The sequence below is a fragment of the Tachysurus fulvidraco genome, chromosome 16 (assembly GCF_022655615.1).
Source record: "Tachysurus fulvidraco isolate hzauxx_2018 chromosome 16, HZAU_PFXX_2.0, whole genome shotgun sequence".
Lineage (NCBI taxonomy): Eukaryota > Metazoa > Chordata > Actinopteri > Siluriformes > Bagridae > Tachysurus > Tachysurus fulvidraco.
Window position 1 is genome coordinate 8,503,855 of NC_062533.1, and position 22,112 is coordinate 8,525,966.

The 22,112-nt window shown below is 40.8% G+C and overlaps 1 protein-coding gene across 10 annotated transcripts in view; it reads right to left on the reverse strand.

Annotated features, from left to right (window-relative positions):
- LOC113644663 overlaps positions 1–22,112 on the reverse strand; it is a 115,470-nt gene that overhangs the window by 38,507 nt on the left and 54,851 nt on the right. For 6 of the 10 annotated variants that reach the window (XM_047801492.1, XM_047801495.1, XM_047801494.1 and 3 more), the window contains 26 exons: positions 21,526–21,857; positions 20,345–20,489; positions 20,048–20,248; positions 19,697–19,950; positions 19,439–19,589; positions 18,457–18,600; positions 18,097–18,237; positions 17,421–17,603; positions 12,011–12,148; positions 10,005–10,190; positions 9,709–9,831; positions 9,433–9,615; positions 7,270–7,359; positions 6,928–7,035; positions 5,217–5,282; positions 4,594–5,115; positions 4,100–4,177; positions 3,480–4,016; positions 3,233–3,348; positions 3,010–3,139; positions 2,442–2,546; positions 2,189–2,323; positions 1,917–2,108; positions 1,728–1,829; positions 1,412–1,612; positions 600–761 (listed from right to left, as the gene is read on the reverse strand). In XM_047801492.1, the coding sequence (XP_047657448.1) occupies positions 600–761; positions 1,412–1,612; positions 1,728–1,829; positions 1,917–2,108; positions 2,189–2,323; positions 2,442–2,546; positions 3,010–3,139; positions 3,233–3,348; positions 3,480–4,016; positions 4,100–4,177; positions 4,594–5,115; positions 5,217–5,282; positions 6,928–7,035; positions 7,270–7,359; positions 9,433–9,615; positions 9,709–9,831; positions 10,005–10,190; positions 12,011–12,148; positions 17,421–17,603; positions 18,097–18,237; positions 18,457–18,600; positions 19,439–19,589; positions 19,697–19,950; positions 20,048–20,248; positions 20,345–20,489; positions 21,526–21,857 (4,725 nt within the window). The remainder of the gene's footprint in view (positions 1–599; positions 762–1,411; positions 1,613–1,727; positions 1,830–1,916; positions 2,109–2,188; positions 2,324–2,441; positions 2,547–3,009; positions 3,140–3,232; positions 3,349–3,479; positions 4,017–4,099; positions 4,178–4,593; positions 5,116–5,216; positions 5,283–6,927; positions 7,036–7,269; positions 7,360–9,432; positions 9,616–9,708; positions 9,832–10,004; positions 10,191–12,010; positions 12,149–17,420; positions 17,604–18,096; positions 18,238–18,456; positions 18,601–19,438; positions 19,590–19,696; positions 19,951–20,047; positions 20,249–20,344; positions 20,490–21,525; positions 21,858–22,112) is intronic. The other 4 variants (XM_047801491.1, XM_047801489.1, XM_047801488.1 and 1 more) reach the window with 4 other exon arrangements.

Here is a 22,112-nt window from a genome sequence, read left to right on the forward strand (position 1 = left end):
AACAAGACACATGAAGCTAGTGAACCTTTTTTTTTTTTTTTTAGAAACTGTTGCTCAGGCTGCCTCACATAAATTACAGCACTATTTACCTTCTTCCACATACTGTACATAAGTGACATATTGGCTAGTGTCACTATGACAGACAAGCTAGAGAGAGTACTGTATGGCCATCTTTTGTGCCACAAGAACATAGCCAATTTTCCTCCTACAGTATGGCTCCTGCCCCTGGATGGCTGTGGTATCGCCTAGATTCTAGTCTAGATTGTGCTCTCCTGATGATGGTGCTAATATTAAGAGTCTAATATAATTGGTTAGTTTTGTGATCAACATGAACATCTATGAACAAAAGGGAGCTGTGAATGCTTAACATTGTTGGGAAGGTTGAATGAAATGGATGAAAAGGACCAGAAATAAAGAGGAGGGTCCTCCTTTGTGAAGTCCATAATATTTCCAACTTAAATTCATGAAATATCTAGATTTATTTAAACTTTTCTGGTAAGTTATCTGAAAGCAAAGTGTGTCTTTATTTGTATATGCATTTGTATCTGTGTAGTTAAAGAATACATTTATATTTGGTTACATCCTTACTCCATAGGTACCTCAAAGTTGTGCTGTATTTGAATTCCTTGTCCTAAAGACTGCAGTACCAGTGCTGAGATCAACTGTTCAACTTCTTCTTGATTTTTTATTGCTCCTTCTGGTATCTGCTTGGATAGATACTGAATCATCTTATGGTACCACCTTATCTCCTTGAAGTATTGCTGTCAAAAGATTTTTTAGACATTAAATGTCACATAAATTGAATGATTCGAGCAAAATATACACGATAATCTATCTACCACTCTTTTTTATCTGTCTCTAGATAGATAGATAGATAGATAGATAGATAGATAGATAGATAGATAGATAGATAGATAGATAGATAGATAGATAGATAGATAGATAGATCTACTGTAAATAGAATACTAGTGTTAATTATCATGAATGTGAATCAGGTGCAAAGCAGTCAATTATGAGTTTTGTGGTCATGTGGTGTGCAGTGGTTGATGGAAGATGTCCTGTGTTCAGTGCATCCATGACAATAACAAAGACAACATTTTGAAAAGAACATTGAATCTCATGTCTCCCATCACTCTTGTCTTTGTGCACCATAGTCACTGAATCACAGTAAAAGCCTTAGTTGTTAGTGTGAGTTTAACTGTCATCAAATAAATACTGCCCGAATTGTCATCAAATTACGAAATACTGCCCTTGAGTAAAAATGTTTAGAAAGTACTACAAGCTGTTTCAATATTATATCTGAAAATATATTCCAGCTGAATGAAACAAAGTAGAGTGAGCCTGTGAGCTACACTGTAATAAAGTTACTAGGTTGACAGATGCTTATGCATACATGCATGAGTGTGCACACCTTGTGTCCTTTGAGCAGGGCCTGGAGTTGGCTGCAGCTGTGCTGATGCGTGACTTGGCTATGTTGAAGTCGCTCAGAGCCTAGCTCCAACAGATCCCTCAGGCCCTGTAGGTTAGCCTGATAACAACGCTGTAGTGCTGAAACCTCTTGTTGTGTCCTCTGGTCCTTTCGCATGGATCTCCACACCTTGTCCTGCTCACCCTGAAAGCACAGCACGAGTTGATAAATTAGTTAGTAATACAATGATACTTAAGTGATAAGTGACCACTACAGGTTGTTTTATCTTACTGATGTGGGAAAGATAATGACAATGTACCTGTAGGCTGGACAGAGCTTCAGTAAATCTGGTTGATTTACTATGTTGAGCTCCTTTGGTCTCCAGTACAGAAACTGGACTTTCAAGCAACTGCTCTCCAATCTATATGACATGTAATAAACCTTACCCATTATAAAGCATTTAGACAATTTTTTTTTTTAAATTTGGAGGTGTTTGTGAAGGACAAACCTGAAGCTGTGGACTATGACCTAGCTGCGTACTCAGCAGCTCCTCTTGAGTTGACAAGGATCTCTGAATGGAGAATATGTAGCTACTGATTTGCTCCAGACATGAAGTTGCATCAGGGAGCTCAGAGAGGGTGATTTCTTGGCCCATACTCATTATCATCCTCCTTACAGATGCCAGATGTGATGACAGACACTGAGAAAGAGAGTGGAGTCAAACTACTGTAACTAAAATTGTATCAACACGTATCTAACTGAAATGGTATCATATGCTACCTCCAGATTGAGCAGATGGAGCTGGCTGGTTTCTCTGCTCATCTCTGATTTAGGCTGAAGTTTGTGTGTGATTCTTGATAGTGTGTGACCCAGACTACTCAAAGCTTCACACAGCTTAAACTGATCGATACCATCCTGAATGGAATAATCATTCATACGTTTTTAATATGGGGTACACAAGTAAGACCCAATCCAAATACCTGTATGTCTCCTTCATGTTCTTAGCTCTGTTATTGGACAGTTTCAAACTTACTGGATAATGTTGGATAAGCTGAAGTTGCTCAACATGCCAATGCATTTCCTGGATGATGGAGGATCCAGTATCACTAACCACTTCAACCTCACCTACACTTTTCACCTGGAGAGAAAGTCAAAAAATAATAGCTTAGTAACACAATGTATTTTACCTAAAGAAACCACTGTTAAAGGTGTGCTCATACTGGTTTGTCACATACAGTATTAGTCTGCCTAGTCCAAATAAGTAAAATGAATACTTTGGTCTGTTTTCTATTTGGACCAATATACTTCAACATTCCATAATGTTTTTTATTTATTAGACAGAAAATGTAAATAAATGTTTGTGCAAAAACAGACAACATGCATTCAGTCCTAAATTATAGCAAATAATAGAGAAAATCTATTTGTAGTTCAGCAGGGTTCCAGTTTTACAACCCATCAAATTACCTAAATAAACCTAAACTCATTGCTTCATGTCTCACAAGTGGGTCCAATCAGGTTTGAATTATATTTTTAATACAACCAGACCAGACTCTTGTTTCCACACATTTAAAGATTTTTTTTTATGAAGCACTGTCACTGACCTCTAACATAGTTCTGTCCTGCTCAGTGTTTACAGAGTGCAGCAGTAGGCTTAGTCTGGACAGAAGCTGATCCCAGGTTACTTCCATCCCCGGTGGTTGTTTGTGAACATATAGACTCCCATCAATGGATCTAAATACAGAGATGGTGTTATTAAGCAAAGCAACCATGTGGCACAATTTCAAAACAAGGAAAGAACTTGCTTGGAAACAATCTGGTTCATACCTTTCACATTTCTGAGACTGGGTCTGGTATTCCTTCTCCAAATCAGAGCTACTGCTCTGGTGAGCAATGGCCTGGATCAGATTTCTCTGCTCTTCTAGCTCCCTCTGCATCTGCTGCTGTAGAAGAAACAGAAATAGATCAGATATTCAGAATGTTCATCATTTCTTTAAAGTATTCTATGATAATCAATGCAGTATCTGTTGTTGCCATCAATATCAGCTATATTATGTGTAACAGATTACTATACCAGTGCTGTATCCTTCTGAGGAGCAGTGTTTGTGTCCAATATAGGCACTGCAGTCAAGAATGAGACAGCTCCCTGTTGGTCTTCACTGACTGCAGAATGTCGTAGGATTTCTTTCTCTATAGGTTTGGATTTAAATTCTTCCAACATTTCCTGAAGGTCTGACTCAGTCCCTATGTCTACAATGTCCTTGTCTTTACTAATTAATCCAGGCTTTACAGCAGATGCCCCTATCTGCTCTTGTTTTAGTGCATCAATCTGTGTCACTTCTTCAGGCTTTTCCATTGTTTTGGCCTTCAGTGATTCCTCCGTCTTTTTACCCATCATTTTAGTTGGTAGGCTAAGTTTCACAATGGGATCGGTTGTCACAGGCATTGATATATCAAGAAGTGGTGGACAAACACTGGCAGAAACACTAACAGCATCATCAGCAATGGATATTTGTTTAGATGATGTACCATTTTCAGGTTTAGACTTAGTTTTCAAGCATACAGATGCCACTGACTTTTCAGAACTGGAGATTTCTTTAGCAGGAGATACCTGTAAAAAAACACACATGAATCACTAAAATATAATGAATTAATATTCAATTAATTCAATATAAAGAAGAAGTTAACCTGTACCTTAGTGAGAGACACTTGTTCCACAATGATAGTGGAGATTTCAACAGAAGTCTTATTCCTTGGAGTCTCATCAGTGCTCTGGTTTAAATGGAATGAAACAGTGACAGATTGTAAAAAAAAAAAACAGACTGGCTGGCTGAAGATAGAGCTCTTGAAGAGTCTCCTGTCTCTTGAAGCCAGTAGAGCTTGGCAGCTGAATCTGACAGCCCCAAGTGTTTTTTTTTAATAAAGGAAATTACTGTTGTGGGTGTGCTCTACAGTCAGATAACGAAGATAAGATGCACAAACCATCTATCAAGAACTAATAAAAATGTTATTCAATTGGCAAAAGAATATAGTACATAAAAATAATGTGAGCAATCCATTGTCTTTGTATCTTATTGTCACAAGCTGGACCAAGAAAAAGATTTAAGCAACAAACACATTATATGCAAAGATTTTAAACCAATAATTTAGACACTAAGATCTTAAAGTAGTTGTGATAAAGTGGTTACCAGTGCTGTGTCCTCTTGAGAGTTACTTTTTGTTTCCAGTGCAGGAACAGCAATCTCAACTTGCTTGTGGTCCTCAGTGACTGTATAGCATGTCATATGATCTTTCTCAGTTGGTTTGGTGCTGGACTCTTTGAATTGTTCAGTTAATATTTCTTGAATGCTGGACTCTTCTATGCTCAAAACATTCTTGTTTGTACAAACCAGTACTTGCTTTACAGAAGAAGCCCCTATCTGCTTTGGTTTTAATTCAATTGTATGTGTCACACCTTCTGGAATTTCTGTTGTTTCCTGATATTTAATGTCCTCCATCGTTTCCTCAGTTTCTTTAGATAGGATGTTAAGTTGTACATCAGGTTTGATTGTCAGAGGTAACAATGTCTCTGGAGTTGTAACAGGCACGTGAGCTCTATCATCAGCATCAACTGACCTGCTGCATGTTGTATTTGAAATTATAGATGTAGGTAAAGTACCACTTTCTAGTTTAGTCTCTTCTGTCCTTTCTCTTGATTCCAGAAATGATTCCTGTAGATTAAATTTTCAGGAATTAAGACCAAGAGCATATGACCCAGATCTCTTCAAGACAGGTGCTAATATTCAAATCACACAATTCATATTAAAATGACCTTAGTGATAGATACGGCAGTAACTTCATGACCAGAAACTTCAACCAGTGAAATCTCATCTTGGTCCTGGAGTCAGGATGAATAGATGGAAACATAAAGATAGAATCATAATTGAAACAGATCATTTCAAAGTAGGATTGAAACAGGTAATTAAAACAGAAGAATACAGATCTGAGAGCACTTCAGACAGATGAGCTGAGCAGCTGAAACTGAAAGCATCCTTAATTAGAATGGCAAATTACTGGTGTGTGGGAGAAAACAAACAACACATACAGTAACAAATTGGATCTCAGTTTATATTAAAATCAAATAGTAATACAAGAAGAAGAAGAAGAAATCATGTAAAGGGAGGCAGTTTGACAATTCAATGTCGGGTTTTAAAAAGTAGCATTATCACGTCTACTGTCTTCAAGAATTTAATCTTTTTAATACAGTATGTTAGTGATTAATCATGTATTAATCATATAGTTGAGGAAATGTAATTTGTTCTTTTTCCTAAGAAATGGAAAATATGTCTCAGAATCGACATCTAAATAAACACTTCAATTTGTATGAAGGATGTAACAAGAGATGTGATAAAGGATGTGAACAACATGGCCACATCTAAGTTTGTGTACCCTTTAAAAGAGGTTTTTCCATCTTTGAGTTCTGTTGTTACTGCTATTATTAATAGCTCCTTAACAAATGGAATTGTACCATCTTCTTTTAAGCATGCTATAGTCCAACTATTGTTAAAAAAGCAAGCATGATCAGTATGTGCTGGATAATTACAGACCTATATCAAAATTATCCTTCATCTCAAAGGTCTTGGAAAAAGTTGTGTTTTCGCAGGTCTTCTCTTACCTAAACACTTTTAACATCTTTGACACATTTCAGTCTGGGTTTAGAGAATTTCACAGTACTGAAACTGCCTTATTGAAGGTTACCAATGATATTTTATTGTCACTATTGTCAAACAGATTAGCACTGTTGTAAAAAGCAGCTTTTTTCAGTTAAGATCAATTGCTAAAATCAAGAAGATGCTTTCTATAAAGGACCTTCACACTATAATTCATGCTTTTATATAACTGATAACTGCAACTCTCTTTATTTTGGCTTGCCTAAATCATCTCTCGAGATTACTGACTGGCAATTGATTTTAAGATTTTACTTTATGTTTTTAAAGCTTTACATGGTTGTGTTCCCCAGTATATTTCTGACCTACCCTACGCCTAGATCTTTTTGGTCTTCTAATCAATTCCTTCTCTCAGTACCTCATGCACATTTTAAAACTAAGGGCAATCGGGCTTTTGCTACGGCAGCTCCAAAGTTGTGGAACAATCTCCCTCTTCATTCAAGATCTGCAACCACTGTCTCATTGTTTAAATCTGCTTTAAAAACCCATTCTATTCTGTATGTTTTAACTCTGTTTGAAGGTGTAGAGTTTTATTTTTTCTTTTGGTTTGTTTTGGATTGTGTTCTTACTTTTGAACTGTTCTTGTTTGTTTTTACTTGATGTACAGCACTTTGGCTGTGACGGCTATTGTTTTTAAATGTGCTTTATAAATTAATAAACTAAACTAAACTACCCACAGAGGTAGGATGGAAAAAATGTTAGGAAACAAAAAGTGAAAAAAGAAAGTTCAGTGAAAATTGGAAGAGAAAAGCAATCCCAGCAGCTCCGATGTGACAGAGAAACTAGAGCCAACATAAAGACTGATGTCTCCTGTACCTCTGGAGAACTGCAAGTGAGAGTCTCTGAGGACGAAGAGTGACTGCTTTCATCATCATATTCATCACCATCCTCATCCTTTGAGTTCGCTGTTTCCACAGGCACCTGCTTGACAATTCCAAGAATTTTTGTAGCTAAAGTTTAACTGTTTCATCAACCTCATTGTCTTTAATTCATTCCTCAGCTAAAATATCCCATCATTTGAAGTCAGTTCACAGAAATTGCTCTGCCTGAGTTTTTGTGATTGTACCCGATTTGTATTCGCCTATTCAAAGCACAGCTGAGAATATTTGAAATGTGCTTCGCCATTCGCCTGATTGATCAGTGTTACACTGAACTTACCATCACTTCCCCAGAGCACTGAAGGGCGAGACTGGAAACCATTCCTCCATCAGAGGAAGAAGTAACAGGCACAGAGTGACCAATAGCAGCCTAAGGAAAAATACAGCTCACATTGTTTTACTGTCTTTAGGAAAGTAGGATAAAATCAGAACACAAGCATGTTAATAAGTAAAATTTGTACTACAGCAAATATTCTTAATTCCTATAGATTTTTTTCACTAAAACTCTTCTGAGCACAAGGGATGCTCCCTTCCTCTTATTCCCACAGACATAAAAGCTTTGGAGAAAGATTCATTATATCAGCCAGCATGTCAAACTGAGCCAAGGGCCATTAGGAGAGTCACAAGGAAACATGGGAAATTTGTTGATAATGAGCTTGAGCGTTTGATTTATTAATATTAAAAGAAAAGACAGATACACTTTGGCCTCTAAGTTCTACATGCTTCTAAACAGTGTTTCTGCCAGATACTACATATCAGGTTCCCAATTTTGTAATTATCATTGCTGTGAGGGATGCACTTCACTGAATCTCTTCAATCACTCATATATTACTTGCCCTAAAACATAATTAAAGCTCTCTAGACAGATTTCTAGAGGTCAGAGCTTCTCGATGCTTTCATGTAAGATAAGAGATTCAGACACTACCAGCAGCTCTAAAAATGCCAAGGACAAAGAAATGTGGTTAAAAGGTCTAAGCTAAAAATAAAAGACCATGCATATGAATATATATTCTGTATTTATGCAGATCTGATATGTGGTGATGCAGCATCATAATAGTCAGATACAAATTGATACAAGTTTTAAATGAATCCAGTTTGACATTTAAGAGTAGTGTTGCGATTATTTTTTATTTATATATGTCTGGCCAGCCACAAAGCCTGAAAATTTCACACAGCGACTGACATCAAAAAAAGCGAAATAATAATGTAACTTTGGCACAAAGCAATCCACTTCATTCACACACTTCAGTGCACATTTTAAACATTCATCTCCACATCGCTCTTACTTGGCACTGTTCTAGCCATAATCATCATTATTTTGTGCATATGGCTCAGTAGCAGTGTGACTGGTTCTGGTTCAGACTGGTGTCAGACACAGATCACATAAAAGAGTGGAAATAACCAAAAAAAAAAAAAAAAACCCACAAGCTTAAAGGTTTACCTGTGATCAATAAATTCTTGTTCACCTATCAATTAAACAAATAATCAATAATGACCACTATGAGTTTGAAAAATTATGAAATATCATTATAAAGTAAAAGTGAATAATAAGTTCTAACATTTACCAGCATTCTGAAAGTTATCACGAAAAGTTATCAGTTCATTTTCATCATTTTTTGTCATAGATTAAAAATAACTGTATCGAGTACAGGTGGATATAACGCAACAATACATATCTTTTTTTACTTTGGTATTTTGGTAAGATTACTGACATAATGGTTTATGGATGGCAAGTTTGAAATTTGTTCCTGTTAATGCAGTAAAAAAAGTTTAAAAAAAGTTAAATAAGATAATGTTTGATCAGAGAATCTTACTAAAATCCATGGCATTATCAAAAAGCAATATAAGATTTCATTTTTGGTATTTGCATCATCTTATTTGCGGTTATTAAATGTTTTACAGAGAGTGCAACAGCACCACCACTGGTTTCTAAGAAAAAGACACAGTATGATAATAAGCAACACTGTGGGCTCATCATTACAAACCGCCCAGGTTTTGATCTCCATTTTGGATTATATTTATAATATACCATAATATAATATATCTGCTTTGGTGTTGCTCATGTTACAGATGCAGTTGGGGTGATATAAATATGAAATAAGTGGATTATTTCCTCATTATTTCTTCCTTTTTCTCCCCTAAAATGTATTTAGAGGTGAAAATATGATTGACTGACCCCACATTGTGTCATCACATACACAAGTAAAAATTAGACAAAAGGAGATATGACAAAACTGTAAGTTTAGTGCTTTTGTTTAGAAAGAAAAGGTTAAAGCTTTTCTATTTATAGTGCTTGATATTCATTGGAAATGTAGCAAAAACCCATGCATCACAGGCCAGGGCTGAAATGCTTAATAATTATACATTCATATAATCCTTATAGTCTAAATCGTGTGCCAAGTTTTTCACTGCTATGTATCAAACACAGTGGAATGGTACATACCCTGAATGTGGTGCTTTGCTCCTCAGTGAGCTTGTGGAGCTCATTGATCTGGGGACAAAGCTGCTCAGCTGTGTGGAAGACCGAGAGACTGATTTCGGCTCCTGGAGGCAGACCCAGTCCATCCTTGCACCTCTCGATTTCAGCTAAGGTCCTCTGCATGGCCTGCAGGTTTTCTAGTATTACCTAAAAAAATCAAAATCAAAAGCATCATGAGCCATGAGCACATTTTCACTAACAAGTTGCTTTATATTATTTTAAAGTTGTGGCTGGATTTGCCTGTCTGTTTTGAAGGTGCTCCTCTGGAGGAATCTCCTCTGTCTCTACAGTAGATAAGATACTTTTAATCTGTGCGATACTTTTCTCCATTGTCTTCACTTCAGTTTCAATTGCATCCATCTCCTAAATAGGCAATAGAAAAGTATACAGTGACATTAAATGCTTCTGACCCGTGTCCTCATGATTTTATGAACTGCTGTCATATGATCGGGCGTTTGGATAACTGCATCTCTCCATATTAATATCAGTATGGTGTTTAAATCAAAACTATCGTGAAAATCTTAAAGCATCATTACTTCTGCTGCATGCTGGAGGTGAGAAAGTGGCTCCAGAACACTGAGCTGCATGTGACTAATGTTGGTGCGGATCTGCAAAAGGTTCTGCTCCTCAGTGCTGGTGTCATATACAGCTGATATCTCCTGGAGTGAAGGCCCAAAAGCCTCCATAGACCCTTGTATCCCTTCTGAGTCATCCAGCATCATCTGCCAAACAAACAACACTACTGCTGATTCGAGACAGACAAAAATATCGACATTTAAATCTGATGAACATTATATTTTATTCCTTTATACTAAGCATGATCAAGGAATAATAACCATATGGTCTCTTAATCCGTCAGAGACTTTTGATACTACAAATTACATAGAGTGGGTTTAAAAGGTCTGAAACAATTACAGTAGTGACAATGCTTCTGTTTGCCAATCTTTTTCAATTTAACACAAATAATTTTCATTCAAAATTATAACAGCAACAAGTTGAGAAGCCATATAAATATTCCCATGAACAACTGGATGTCTTGACAGTGTGCAATTGAGCTGACACAGAATACAATTTGTGCAAAACCTGATGATGCAATCAAATCCATTGGTGTGTCATCTGATCACATTCTTCAATAGAAGAGATAATACACAGACAATCTGACCTTTTATAGAAAATATTTATAATGGTCAATATGACAAACGTGCTTACATTTAAATAGTGACCAAGAAAGTACTCAAGACCTTAAACATTTTCTTTTGTTGTTTTACAATTTTCTAAATTTTCACCGTGGTATTAGACTTTGGGCCTCATTGTATATATTTAAGAAAATTCTCATTTCAGGTCATTTCTAATATAGAAAAATGTAATGCTTTTCACAGTCATTCCAAAAGAAGACTTTGTTCTATGGTGTTTATATAGAAAGTTGTAAGCTATACTCAATATTGGTTGGGACTTGTAATTAATGTAATTATCAATCACTGACCAGTTTTGGTGGGTTGAAGCATTTTAATTCTAGAAGGTTAAAAATGTGCCATTCACTATGAGCAGGAGTGCAGCCTGCCCATTAATTTGCCTTGATTTATGCAATCACACATTTCCAGCCTACAATTAGCATTTTTGTGTTGAGAGAGTAAAAATAAATCAAAACACCAAACTCACATTAAATGAATAAATGAGTGAGTGAGAGAAAATGATTTAATGTCCCCCACAGTGCAGCAATGGCTGAGTGAGACCTGCTGGATTTGTTAATTTGCTATTGATTGTAAAAAATAAAATAATAATAATAAAAAAAAGAAGACAGTAATTAGATATGGCTATTAAGTAATGCACTTTTAGCACTGATTTATGACTAAATTATTCTGAAGTTTCTCAGTGGTTGGCACGGATTTGGCCCCAGGGAAGTGTTTCCGTGGACTGAACAAAGTACACAAAAAACAAAAACTAACCAATCAATGTATGAAAGAACATAGTTCGGCTACTGCAGATTTAAATATAAACCCTTGCAAGTTTTCTGGCAATGAGACATGAAAGGTGGTGGTTCAGTGATTAAGACATTAAAATACAATTGCTTTTGACTTCATATTCAAGTACCACCAATAGATGGGTCCTGGAATAAGATCATTAATCTTTGCCTTTTCAGTTTGAACCTGATTCAGCTGCAAGTTGCTTTAGATGAAAGTATCATTTAAGTGGGCCATCGTTTAATGAAATAACACAGTTGTTAAAAACCAACAAAAAAGTGATGACAAAAACAGAATGTTTATAGATGATGTTTATGTCAGACGCCTGTGGCTTTAGTCAAAATTAGTATTCTGAAGGGCCAATTCATTCAAACATAGATTTCTCCATGTCAGTGAGTTATCAATTTATATACAGTAAGTAATCACTTTTAAATGGTTTCAACATTCAGTCATAGTAGTGGCTAATCGAGACCTGTGTAACCTAAACAATTGTAGGTGTCTATTAGTGGGTTATGCATTTAAATATCTGGATATATGCCGTCAGAGAGTTTAACCAGAATTAATTGTCCCAGTGGTCTGACCTGCAGGGCGTTTACATGGCTGTGCAGACACTTGGCAGTCGTGTAGGACTGAGGAGACTTTAGCCAGGACTGAGCCTCAGCCAGCCAGCATGTAGAGCTGTGCAGAATGTCCTCATACTCTTGGAGACAAGTAGGGATCTAAACCAATCAAACAGATGCAAATAAACACATCAAAATACAATAGAAATACATCAAAAAACAGCAAAATGTCACTGTTCACTTCCTGCTGAAGAAACGTTGGGTTACTTAACGTAATCCCCGGTTCTTTGATAACAGAGTGAGGTGTTTCACTATGGGAATCGCTTTGGGCGTGACCAACTACGGAAGCTCTTATGACACCACGTCTGTCTTTGACAGACAGGTAGACCTGCGACCAGACTCCGCCCTGTCTTTATCAGCCAGGTCGACCCCTGTCTACGTCATTAACGAGATTTCTTCCCGTCCAAGTGCAAGGAGGGAAGTGCTAGTGAAACACCTCACTCTGTTATCAAAGAACCGGGGATTACGTTAAGTAACCCAACGTTCTTTTTCTAACTTCGCTCGGTGTTTCACTATGGGAGATATAGACAGCTCCCGGATTGCACCCACATTACTGTTTCCAAACGGGTACAGTAGTCCCGGCACCCAGCACTGCGTGTGCTAAGGACGGTTCCGCAACGTCTAGCCTATAGAATCGCACAAACGTATGCGGCGTTGCCCAACTCGCCGCCGAGCAAATGTCCAGAACGGAAACCCCTCTGAGTAAAGCCCACGACGTGGCCATACCCCTAGTGGAGTGGGCTCTCAACCCCTCAGGGGGCTGAAGACCCCTGCAACCATAAGCCACAGATATCGCCTCCACAATCCAGTGGGATAGCCGCTGTCGAGATAACGGTTTCCCTGTGTGAGGAGTAGCCCAGGACACAAACAGCTGTTCACAAGTTCTGAAACCAGCTGTCCTGTCCACATACGCATGAAGAGCCCGCACCGGGCATAATGTATGAAGTCTCCGCTCCTCCGGAGAAGAAAAAGGTGGAGGCTGAAAAGCCGCCAGTTCGGTAGACGGACACCTATATGTCGACTCCAAAACCTTGGGCACAAAAGCAGGGTTAGGACGAAAAGTGACTTTAGTGAGCCCCGGAGCGAATTGTAAGCAAGACGGGCTAACCGACAAAGCATGTAAATCACTCACACGCTTGGCTGTCACCAAAGCCAGGAGCAGTGCCATCTTAAGAGAGAGATACTTAAGACTCACTGCCTCCATTGGCTCGAAAGGATGTCGAGACAAGGCTTCTAAGACGATGGGCAAATCCCACAAAGGAACCAACCGCCTAGACACCGGGAGTAAGCGGCGCGCCCCCTTCATAAAACGACTTATTAAAGCGTGCTGGCCTGCCGACTTGTCACCTACATGGCAGGCTGAAATAGCTGCCAGGTACACCTTAATGGTGGAGAGAGCCTTCCTTTTATCGAGCAGATCTTGGAGGAAGAATAATATATCCCTAACAGAGCACTGAAAAGGGATAATCACTCTCCGCCCACACCATTCTTCAAACACACGCCATTTATTACTATAAAGAGCGCGGGTAGAGGAGGCTCTCGCACTCTGTATAGTATGTATAACTGACGAGGGCAAGCCCGCCGCATTCAGATTCCACCTCTCACGGGCCAACATATCCGGATGAGGATGGTAAATCTCCCATCCCGCCTGAGACAAAAGGTCCCTCCGTGGGGGGAGGGGCCACGGCTGCCCCGACAATAGTTGGACCATCTCCGCCACCCAATGTCAGGATGGCCAGCGTGGGGCTATCAGAATCAATGACAGGCACTGCTCCCTCACTCTGGCTAAAGTGGGGGAGATTAAGCTCAGAGGGGGAAATGCATACAGAAGCACGTCCGGCCACCGATGGGCCAGCGCATCCACACACAACGGTGCATTTTCGTCCACCAGAGAGAAATACAGAGGGCAATGAGCGTTTTCTTGCGAGGCGAAGAAATCGACGGCAGCCTGACCGTACCTCTGCCATACCTGGCTCACCACCTGAGGATGGAGTTTCCACTCCCCGTAAAGGGGATTTCCCCTGGACAGTAAGTCTGCCCCTCTGTTCAAGATCCCCGAAACGTGAGTCGCCCGGAGAGACAGAGGCCGTTTGTCGCTCCACACGATCAGCTTTGTCGCCAACCGATGCAGCCGAAGGGAGCATGTGCCCCCCTGACGGTTGATGTAAGCAACCACTGTGGTGTTGTCTGTTTTCACTAAAACATGCCGGCCACTGAGGAAACTCAGAAAATGTTTCAGTGCCAGCCACACCGCCAATAGCTCCAAATAATTTATATGTTCGTGCATCAGCTGCGGTGGCCACGCGCCGTTCACAGCCCTGCCCATTAGGGTTGCTCCCCAACCCTTTAAGGACGCGTCCGTTGTCATAGTTACTCTCGATGACACCGCCCCCAAGGGAATCCCCGATCTGAGCGTCACAGGGGCTTTCCAGTGTCTGAGCGCTTCGACGCACGCATGATTGACTCTCACCGGTCGGCTGAGGTGCCGGCGAGAGCACAGACGCAAGCGCACGATCCAGCACTGAAAATCCCTCATTTTGAGTAGCCCCAAACGCACCACCGCGACCACCGAAGCCATAAGCCCCAGCATTCGAAAGCACAGCTTGTACGGGACCACTCGTCCCCTCTGAAAACAAGCGAGACATTGTGTGAAAGACGCTACTCTCTCTTCCGTCAATGTGACTCGATGCGACAGGGAGTCCAAGTTGAGCCCTAAATATTCTGTATGTTGAGAGGGCACCAGCCGGCTCTTCATCATATTTATCCTGAAACCCAGGTCTCTGAGGTGATTCAGGACAATTTCTGCGTCTTTTATGGCTTGCCCCCTCGACGACGAGCATATCAGATAATCGTCTATGTAAGACAATATCCTTATGCCCTTGTCCCTCAACGGGAACAGGGCTGCCTCCACACATTTGGTAAAAACCCTCGGAGCTAAAGACAGCCCGAACGGTATAGTCTGAAATTCGTATGCTGTGCCCCGGTATGCAAACCTGAGGAATTTCCTGTGAGAGGGATAAATATCTATGTGAAAATACGCGTCCGCCAGATCTATCATCACGAACCAATCGCCCGGACGAATCGATCGACACAGCACCTTGTGTGTCAGCATCTTGAATGAATACTTTCTGAGGTGCCTGTTTAATACACGCAGATCCAAAATGGGACGGAGGGCTGCGCCGGCCTTCTTTGGAACTACGAAATAACGGGAATAGAAGCCCTGACGGCTCTCCCCCCCGTGTACCACTCTGATTGCCTGCTTGTGCAGGAGGGTTTCGATTTCGGCCGTCAACACACGAGCCGATTCTCCCTCGGCCACCGACATGATCAGCCCGTTGAAACGAGGCGGTTTTGTGGCAAATTGGAGCCTGTATCCCCGTGAAACTGTTGCTAAAACCCACGGGTGAACCACGCATGCACGCCAGCCGGCTACGCGGGTCGAGAGAAGGCCCCCGTACACTTCCGCCCCGCCATCGTCGCGCAGTGATGACGTCAGTGAACTCCCGCCTTCTTCTCTTTGCCGGCGGAGAAGAAGGACCGGGGAAAAACTGTGCGTCAGGTCGCATACTTCTTCTTCCTTTACTCGGGGTGGGGCGGACGGTTCCTAGCCGCTGCGGCCGCAAAAGAATGCTTTCCCCAAGGTCCGGAGCCATCCGGACGCGGTCGCTGACCGACCTGTCCGCTCTGAGCAGGTCTCACAGCTCTCGCGGTCATCGGCCTCCCTCTCGATGCTGTGGCTGCTGCAAAGCCCTGCCGCGTAGGCCCCATCTCCTCCAAAATCTCCGCTTGATATGCCGACAGTAAAGTCACAGCATTCAGCGAACATACGAACTGCCCCGCGTACTTGTACATCCTCTGAAAAGTCGCGGCGGTCAAACGGTCCGTCTTGCTCGGCAGTGAAAACTGCGATGAGGAGGAAACAGATGTTCGATTCGGGTGGAGGTGATACGCCACCGAAGGCTCCACTGCTGGGGGTCCGGCCAACCCCAGCTCCTCCATCCCCTGAATCTCCAACATCGAGTGTCCCTTGGTGGGGAGCTTACTCTTAAAGGGGCTAAACCAATACCGAGACATCTCTTTCATGCACGCAGGCACGGCAGGCAAGAGCTGTCTCGCTGCCGAGTGGGTCGGCGGCAGCCTTTTCCCATCGCAGAGGTCTCTCACGGAACCCTCAGCGGCTTTGGCGGCTGGCCAGGCCAGGCCCAGCTTCGTCGCGGCCCGTTTGCACACTTTGTGCAGGCTGCTGTCAGCAGGGGGGGCCGAATCGGTCGTGCTAGGCGGTCTAGACTGTTGAACTGGGATGGGGGAATTGTCTTCCTCCTCTACTTCGTCCATGCCTAGATCGAGGAGGTCAGAGTTAGCATCGCCATCTGCGTCCTCTTCCCCCAGTTCGTCATCCACCTGCATGAGCAGGCCATCGAACCGCGGAGGCATGTTCGGGGACTCGGCTTCCATCATGTCCGCCCAGCTCTTGCTAGCTCGCGGCGGATGGGCCATATCTGTCGAGGCAGCTTCAGACAGGCAAGGGTCCTGCTGGTTAGCCACCGACACTTTCAGCCTCCTTTCCAAGATTTTCACCGGCAATGACGCACAGTGAGCGCATGTCTGCGAGTCCGCTAGCGACGTCTGAGCGTGCTATGGGCCCATACACACAATGCACATAGGATGAGGGTCCCTGCCCGAGATGGTAGCTCCACATGATGATGGACACGGACGGGATACAGCCTCCCTAGTCTTCGACTCATGCCCTTTGGCGGGGGTAATTGCCGTCGACATAGCGCAGTCCAAAGACTCGTCACAACACGTTAGCCTATTAGACTTTGGATTAAAATCTCCAGAGGTCCGCCTTGACTCGTAGTCTGAAGCAAATTAGATGCTCCCTACCGCTGTAACACGCAGCAGGAGGTAAGAATAGCTCGCCACGACGCGGATGCTATTCCAGATGTAGGGTTGTCACTCACCGCAATCCCTCTACTGATGTCACGTTCGGCGACGGAGTCCAATAACGGCCCGTCTAATGAACAGTTAAGCGAGATCAGCAATTCGGGATGCGCTGAGAGAGCTTCCTGCAGTCTCCCACGGGAAGAAAGCGCGAATGACGTAGACAGGGGTCGACCTGGCTGATAAAGACAGGGCGGAGTCTGGTCGCAGGTCAACCTGTCTGTCAAAGACAGACGTGGTGTCATAAGAGCTTCTGTAGTTGGTCACGCCCAAAGCGATTCCCATAGTGAAACACCGAGCGAAGTTAGAAAAAGAACCACATAAAGTCTAAACCCATATAAACCACTCACATTGAGGTGACACTGTGGGTTGGCACTGGGGGAGCTCTGATATACAAGATGATGACAGAATATAATGTAACTGTACTCACTCGGTTAATGAATGCGGTTCTCTGCTCTGCCTGCTTGGCTACAGCCTGGTAGAGCTGCAGGGGTTTGGTGAGCTCATCCATCAGTATGTGAGCTCTCTCAGGTTGTTCCTCAGCCAGCTCTTGAACCTCTGCCTCTAGCTCAGTAATCCGTGAGTGCCACTGGTCCAGTTCATCCCATAAACGCTGTACATGTGTACACACATAACCACACATAACCAATCCACCTTCTAAAAATACAGTATATGTATATGCAACTGGCTTAATGGATTTCTTAAATAATAGTGTGCAGTGCTTGAAAACAGTTTTGGTTTATTCACCATACACTGTGGTTTCACTATAAACCATTTCCAAATTACACCTTGTCTTTTTTTTCTTCAAACCTTATTTGATTCTCAGGTGCTGTCTGTTCTGTCACTTAAAGTGGGTTTGCAAAGTCACAGAAAAGCTTATTTTGGCCATTTGACTTTTTTCCTGGCTTTTGCTAGAATTTAACCCAAGAGACATGCTGAACCTTGCCAAAATGGCAGAAAATATAACTTACATTCCAATGTGTAAGTTTAGCATTGCAAACATACAATAAACAATACAACACACAATGTAAAAATGAAATGAACACACACACACACACACACACACACACACACACACACACACACACACACACACACACACACACCTTGAGTATGCTCTCAGCTTCTCTTACAGTGGGACTCTTCTGCTGCAGCAGAGCCTCAGCACCTCTTAAACCCAAAGTCACTTTGTCCACATGCTCACTTATTCTCTTAAGAGAGCCACTGTTCTCCATAGCCTGTTCCACCTAAAAAAAACCTGAATGACTATACAGTATGTGCACTGCTTTGAACATTAGCAATCCAGAAAGTTTATGTATATATAATTTAATGCTATAATCAAACCCTATTTCCCACTTTTCAATGACACTTTGGTTAAAATTTCACCTGATTCAAAACACATGCAATCACATGCAATAGAATAATGGCATTGAAATAAGCATAAAAACAGAAAAATTTAACCATACATTGTTTTTAGATTCCTTCAGGGACAGAGTGATTTGGTCGTGTAGATTCTGAATCTCTCTAGGTGGGTCTTTGCTCATCTTCATCACCCTGTCCATAATGTCATGCAGTCTGACATTTTGGACATCTACCTCTGCTCTGACCTCCTACCGAGAAGTTGAAAAAGTTGTCATCAACAGATATAAGCACTAAACTTTTTAATCTAAACCTAACAACAGTTCAAGACATTGGTTAATATTAACAAATCAATATCAGCATTATTATGCCTTAAGTAATAATAACAATGATTATTATAAAGTTATTACCACTTGTATTATATGCATTACGATTATTTTCACCCCATAAATTAAATGCCATGTTTCTATACATAAATAAAAAATGTAACTCAGGTTACGGAAGTAAATGTTACGATCCACAATTAACAATACACCAATGAGTATTTCAATTTACTAATTTCTATATTTAGGTCATTAATTCTTCATTTTTTGCATTAAAACAGCAAAACAGAGTGGTGAAGTTTTCTGTGGTTGTTGTATCTGCTGACTAATGCACACTCACAGATTTGCAATAGTGAACATTACAAGTTCCTACCCCTTGTCCTGGAGTTCTTCCTGTCTTGTGCTAATACTTTAGTATTTGCCCTGCTCCCAATATACCATAACATAATTAACAGATGCCCTTAGTTAAACTGGTATTATTTAATGTCTAATACACTAATATGTGCAGGTCAGAGAGTATTAGAGGACCAGGATTAGAATTCTGTGGCATGAATCATTTAGAATAGATGGATGAAATAAAGTTGATCTTGCTAACTGCAGTGATTATGAGAAGGGTTCAGTATTGTAGTATCATTCAAAAAGCTGTAGGCTTTGGTGTATTCTTGCCTACTGGTCAAGAATTTACAAATTAAAAGTGTTACAAAGTAGACTTAATCATTTGTTCAATCTAGAACAGTAGAGTGGTGTTCACAAAGAGAGTGCTAACCCGTATATGTCTGGGATCTGACTGACTCTGCAGGACCAACAGCAGAGACAAAACACTTTGCTGCAATCCCTTTAATTCGTCCTGAAGGCGACCCCACTCTTGGATCTTAGACAGCACATCATTTCTCACTTCGCTGCTCTGTTCTTTTAGGCTGGGGATACAAATGTGCATAAGTCACTCTTTTGACTGTGATATTTTTACAGGGAAGAACAATTTTCCACACTTTTGCAAAGCATTTATGACTGTGCATGGCCATACCTTCCACAACGGCTCAGAAGTGATTGCAACTCCTGTCTTATCGGACTGAGAGTATTATGAAGTGTTGATGCACTCAGTTGTCGTGATTCATAACGCTGAAGAGAGACCAAAGTAAGCTGCTCTTTTTCCAGTTCATTTTGGAGCTGTTTGGTTTGTTCTAGGATCTCTTGAAGCTTTCCGTGAGAATCCTTCATCTTGGAGATCTCAGAGAGGCTGTGTTGAAGATGGTCAAGAGCTTCCCTGGACCTCTTGATCTAAAAGCGAAAACTTCTGTCAAGTCAGTACTACATAGCAATACTAATATTGGTCTTTAAGTAAAAATTTGTGAGTTTCTTTTTTGCAGGGACTTACTCTTAACTTAAATTCCAACCACTGTGTTTCTGTATGGGCTACTCTGGATTTCAGCATGGTTAGCTGCCACTGCAGTAAGGCCCAGTGCTTCAGTAGATGTCCCAGGTTTTTCTCTGAAGCTACATTACAGTTCAGCACTCGGCACTGGTCTTTCAGATCCTCCAGCCTTGTACCCACATTTACTAGCTCCTCCTTGAGCACCTATAGATTTATACAAAGTTCAACAAATTAATTCTTTACTATATATAATTATGTGTAGATGCATTTACAATAAATAAAAAAAATATTTTAACTAACCTTAATTTTGTCAAGTTGGTCTTTGCACTCTTCTAATGAAATCTGTTTGTGGCAGAAGCTGTCTGTGAGGTTGGCATCAAAGTTCTGAAGCAAGTGATTTATGTCTTCATGCTGTTTATTGTGGGTTGCTTGTTCCATTAAGCACCTGAAAGAGAGGCCCAGACAAAAACCATTATGTATACATATTGTGCTTTGACGAATGAGAGTGACACTTAAACAAGATTTTTTTTAAAAAAAATTGAATACCACAAAAAAAAAAGTTTTTTTTTTATTTTTGCATCCTCCTAAATCTCAACCTGATGTCCTGTGAACCTTTCTGTTTGAAATAATTATGCTGACTTGTAAAAGCCAACATTGTGTTTTGCTTATTCTTATTAGACAAAAATATATCAAGAGTAACTCCTCCTAGGGCTTTCAAGCACGAAAATCGGATCTGTCGTAGACACTGGTCTGAAGATTGTCGCTATTATTTTTCTAAGAAATCTGAGTTCCGGTACTCACAGTACCGGGTCTCAAAATGGCCTTTTTTTCCATCCACCCATTACAATATTTAGAGGTTTATAACTCAGAAAACTTTTGAGCTAATTACACCAAACTTGGCGAGCTTCTCTAGGGTAAGACTCTGGACAAAGTTTTAAATTGGTGTACTGACTGGCCTTTCAGTTCTCCCGAATCCCCGCCCCAATATATGCAAAATCAAGTGAGGGGAACTTCCTCACGAGTGTTCGGATGATTGTACACGATGAAATCAAAAATTACCACTAAAGGGACATGTGATATATTAAAACATTCAGCACAATGAGGGTAACTGCGTCATGAGTATTCAGGTGATGCCACGTGATGCAAAGTGCAGGATGACCCCCAAAATTTTGAATTACCACAAAATGGACATGTAATATATCAAAACACTCAGCACAATGAGGGGCATTGCATCTTGGGTATTCAGGTGACTTCACGTGCTCGTATCCACTCGCCTCCAAAATATTGGCACCCTAGCATACCGGCCTTTGGGAATACTTCCTCCGACAAGCCAACATCAAAGTTTGTCACAACAAACTTTACAAATCTAGTTCATCATGCAATAACATTTAGCTCAATACTGCTCAATACTCAATCTAATTTTAGTTATAAATAGATTTTCACAGTTTATAAATCTATCAACAGAAAATCAATGTAGTTACATCTGAATGGTCTCCACTTTGAGCTGTGCTTGTGCTTCCACTTTAGCATGAGTCACATAGAGATGGCTCACAAACTGAATGTGGAGAGTCTTTGTTTTAGGAGAAAAACATGCTTGTGAGGGCAGTCGAGCCTGAAATTCAGTTATGTGATCCTGGAATCCTTTTGACAGATTAGTAAGAAGTTGTTGAGTACAGTTAAGTTCTTCCTCAGTGTCTTTGAAGCTGGCAGAAGGAACCAAGAGATCAGTCTCAACCTTCTGAAGAAATCCAACAGCTCGACGGAGAGCACTATTATAGTCTTTCAGGGCCTCCTTTGCCTTGAGAAGGTTTTCCTAAACAAACATACACAAATTAGTACTTTCTGAACACAATTAACTGCATTGTGTATAAGCCAATATAACCCTCATCTGTTGCTACACAAAATGTGTTTTCCCTTAAAAAATGAGTGGTAAGGAACCACCAAAGTAACTTTTTTAACAAAATGTTATAAGCTAGGCATTCCTAATATACTGGTCACGAAATGTAATCAACACAATTTTTTTCAATGATCTAATTACACTTACTTAATATGGTGTTACAAATACAGA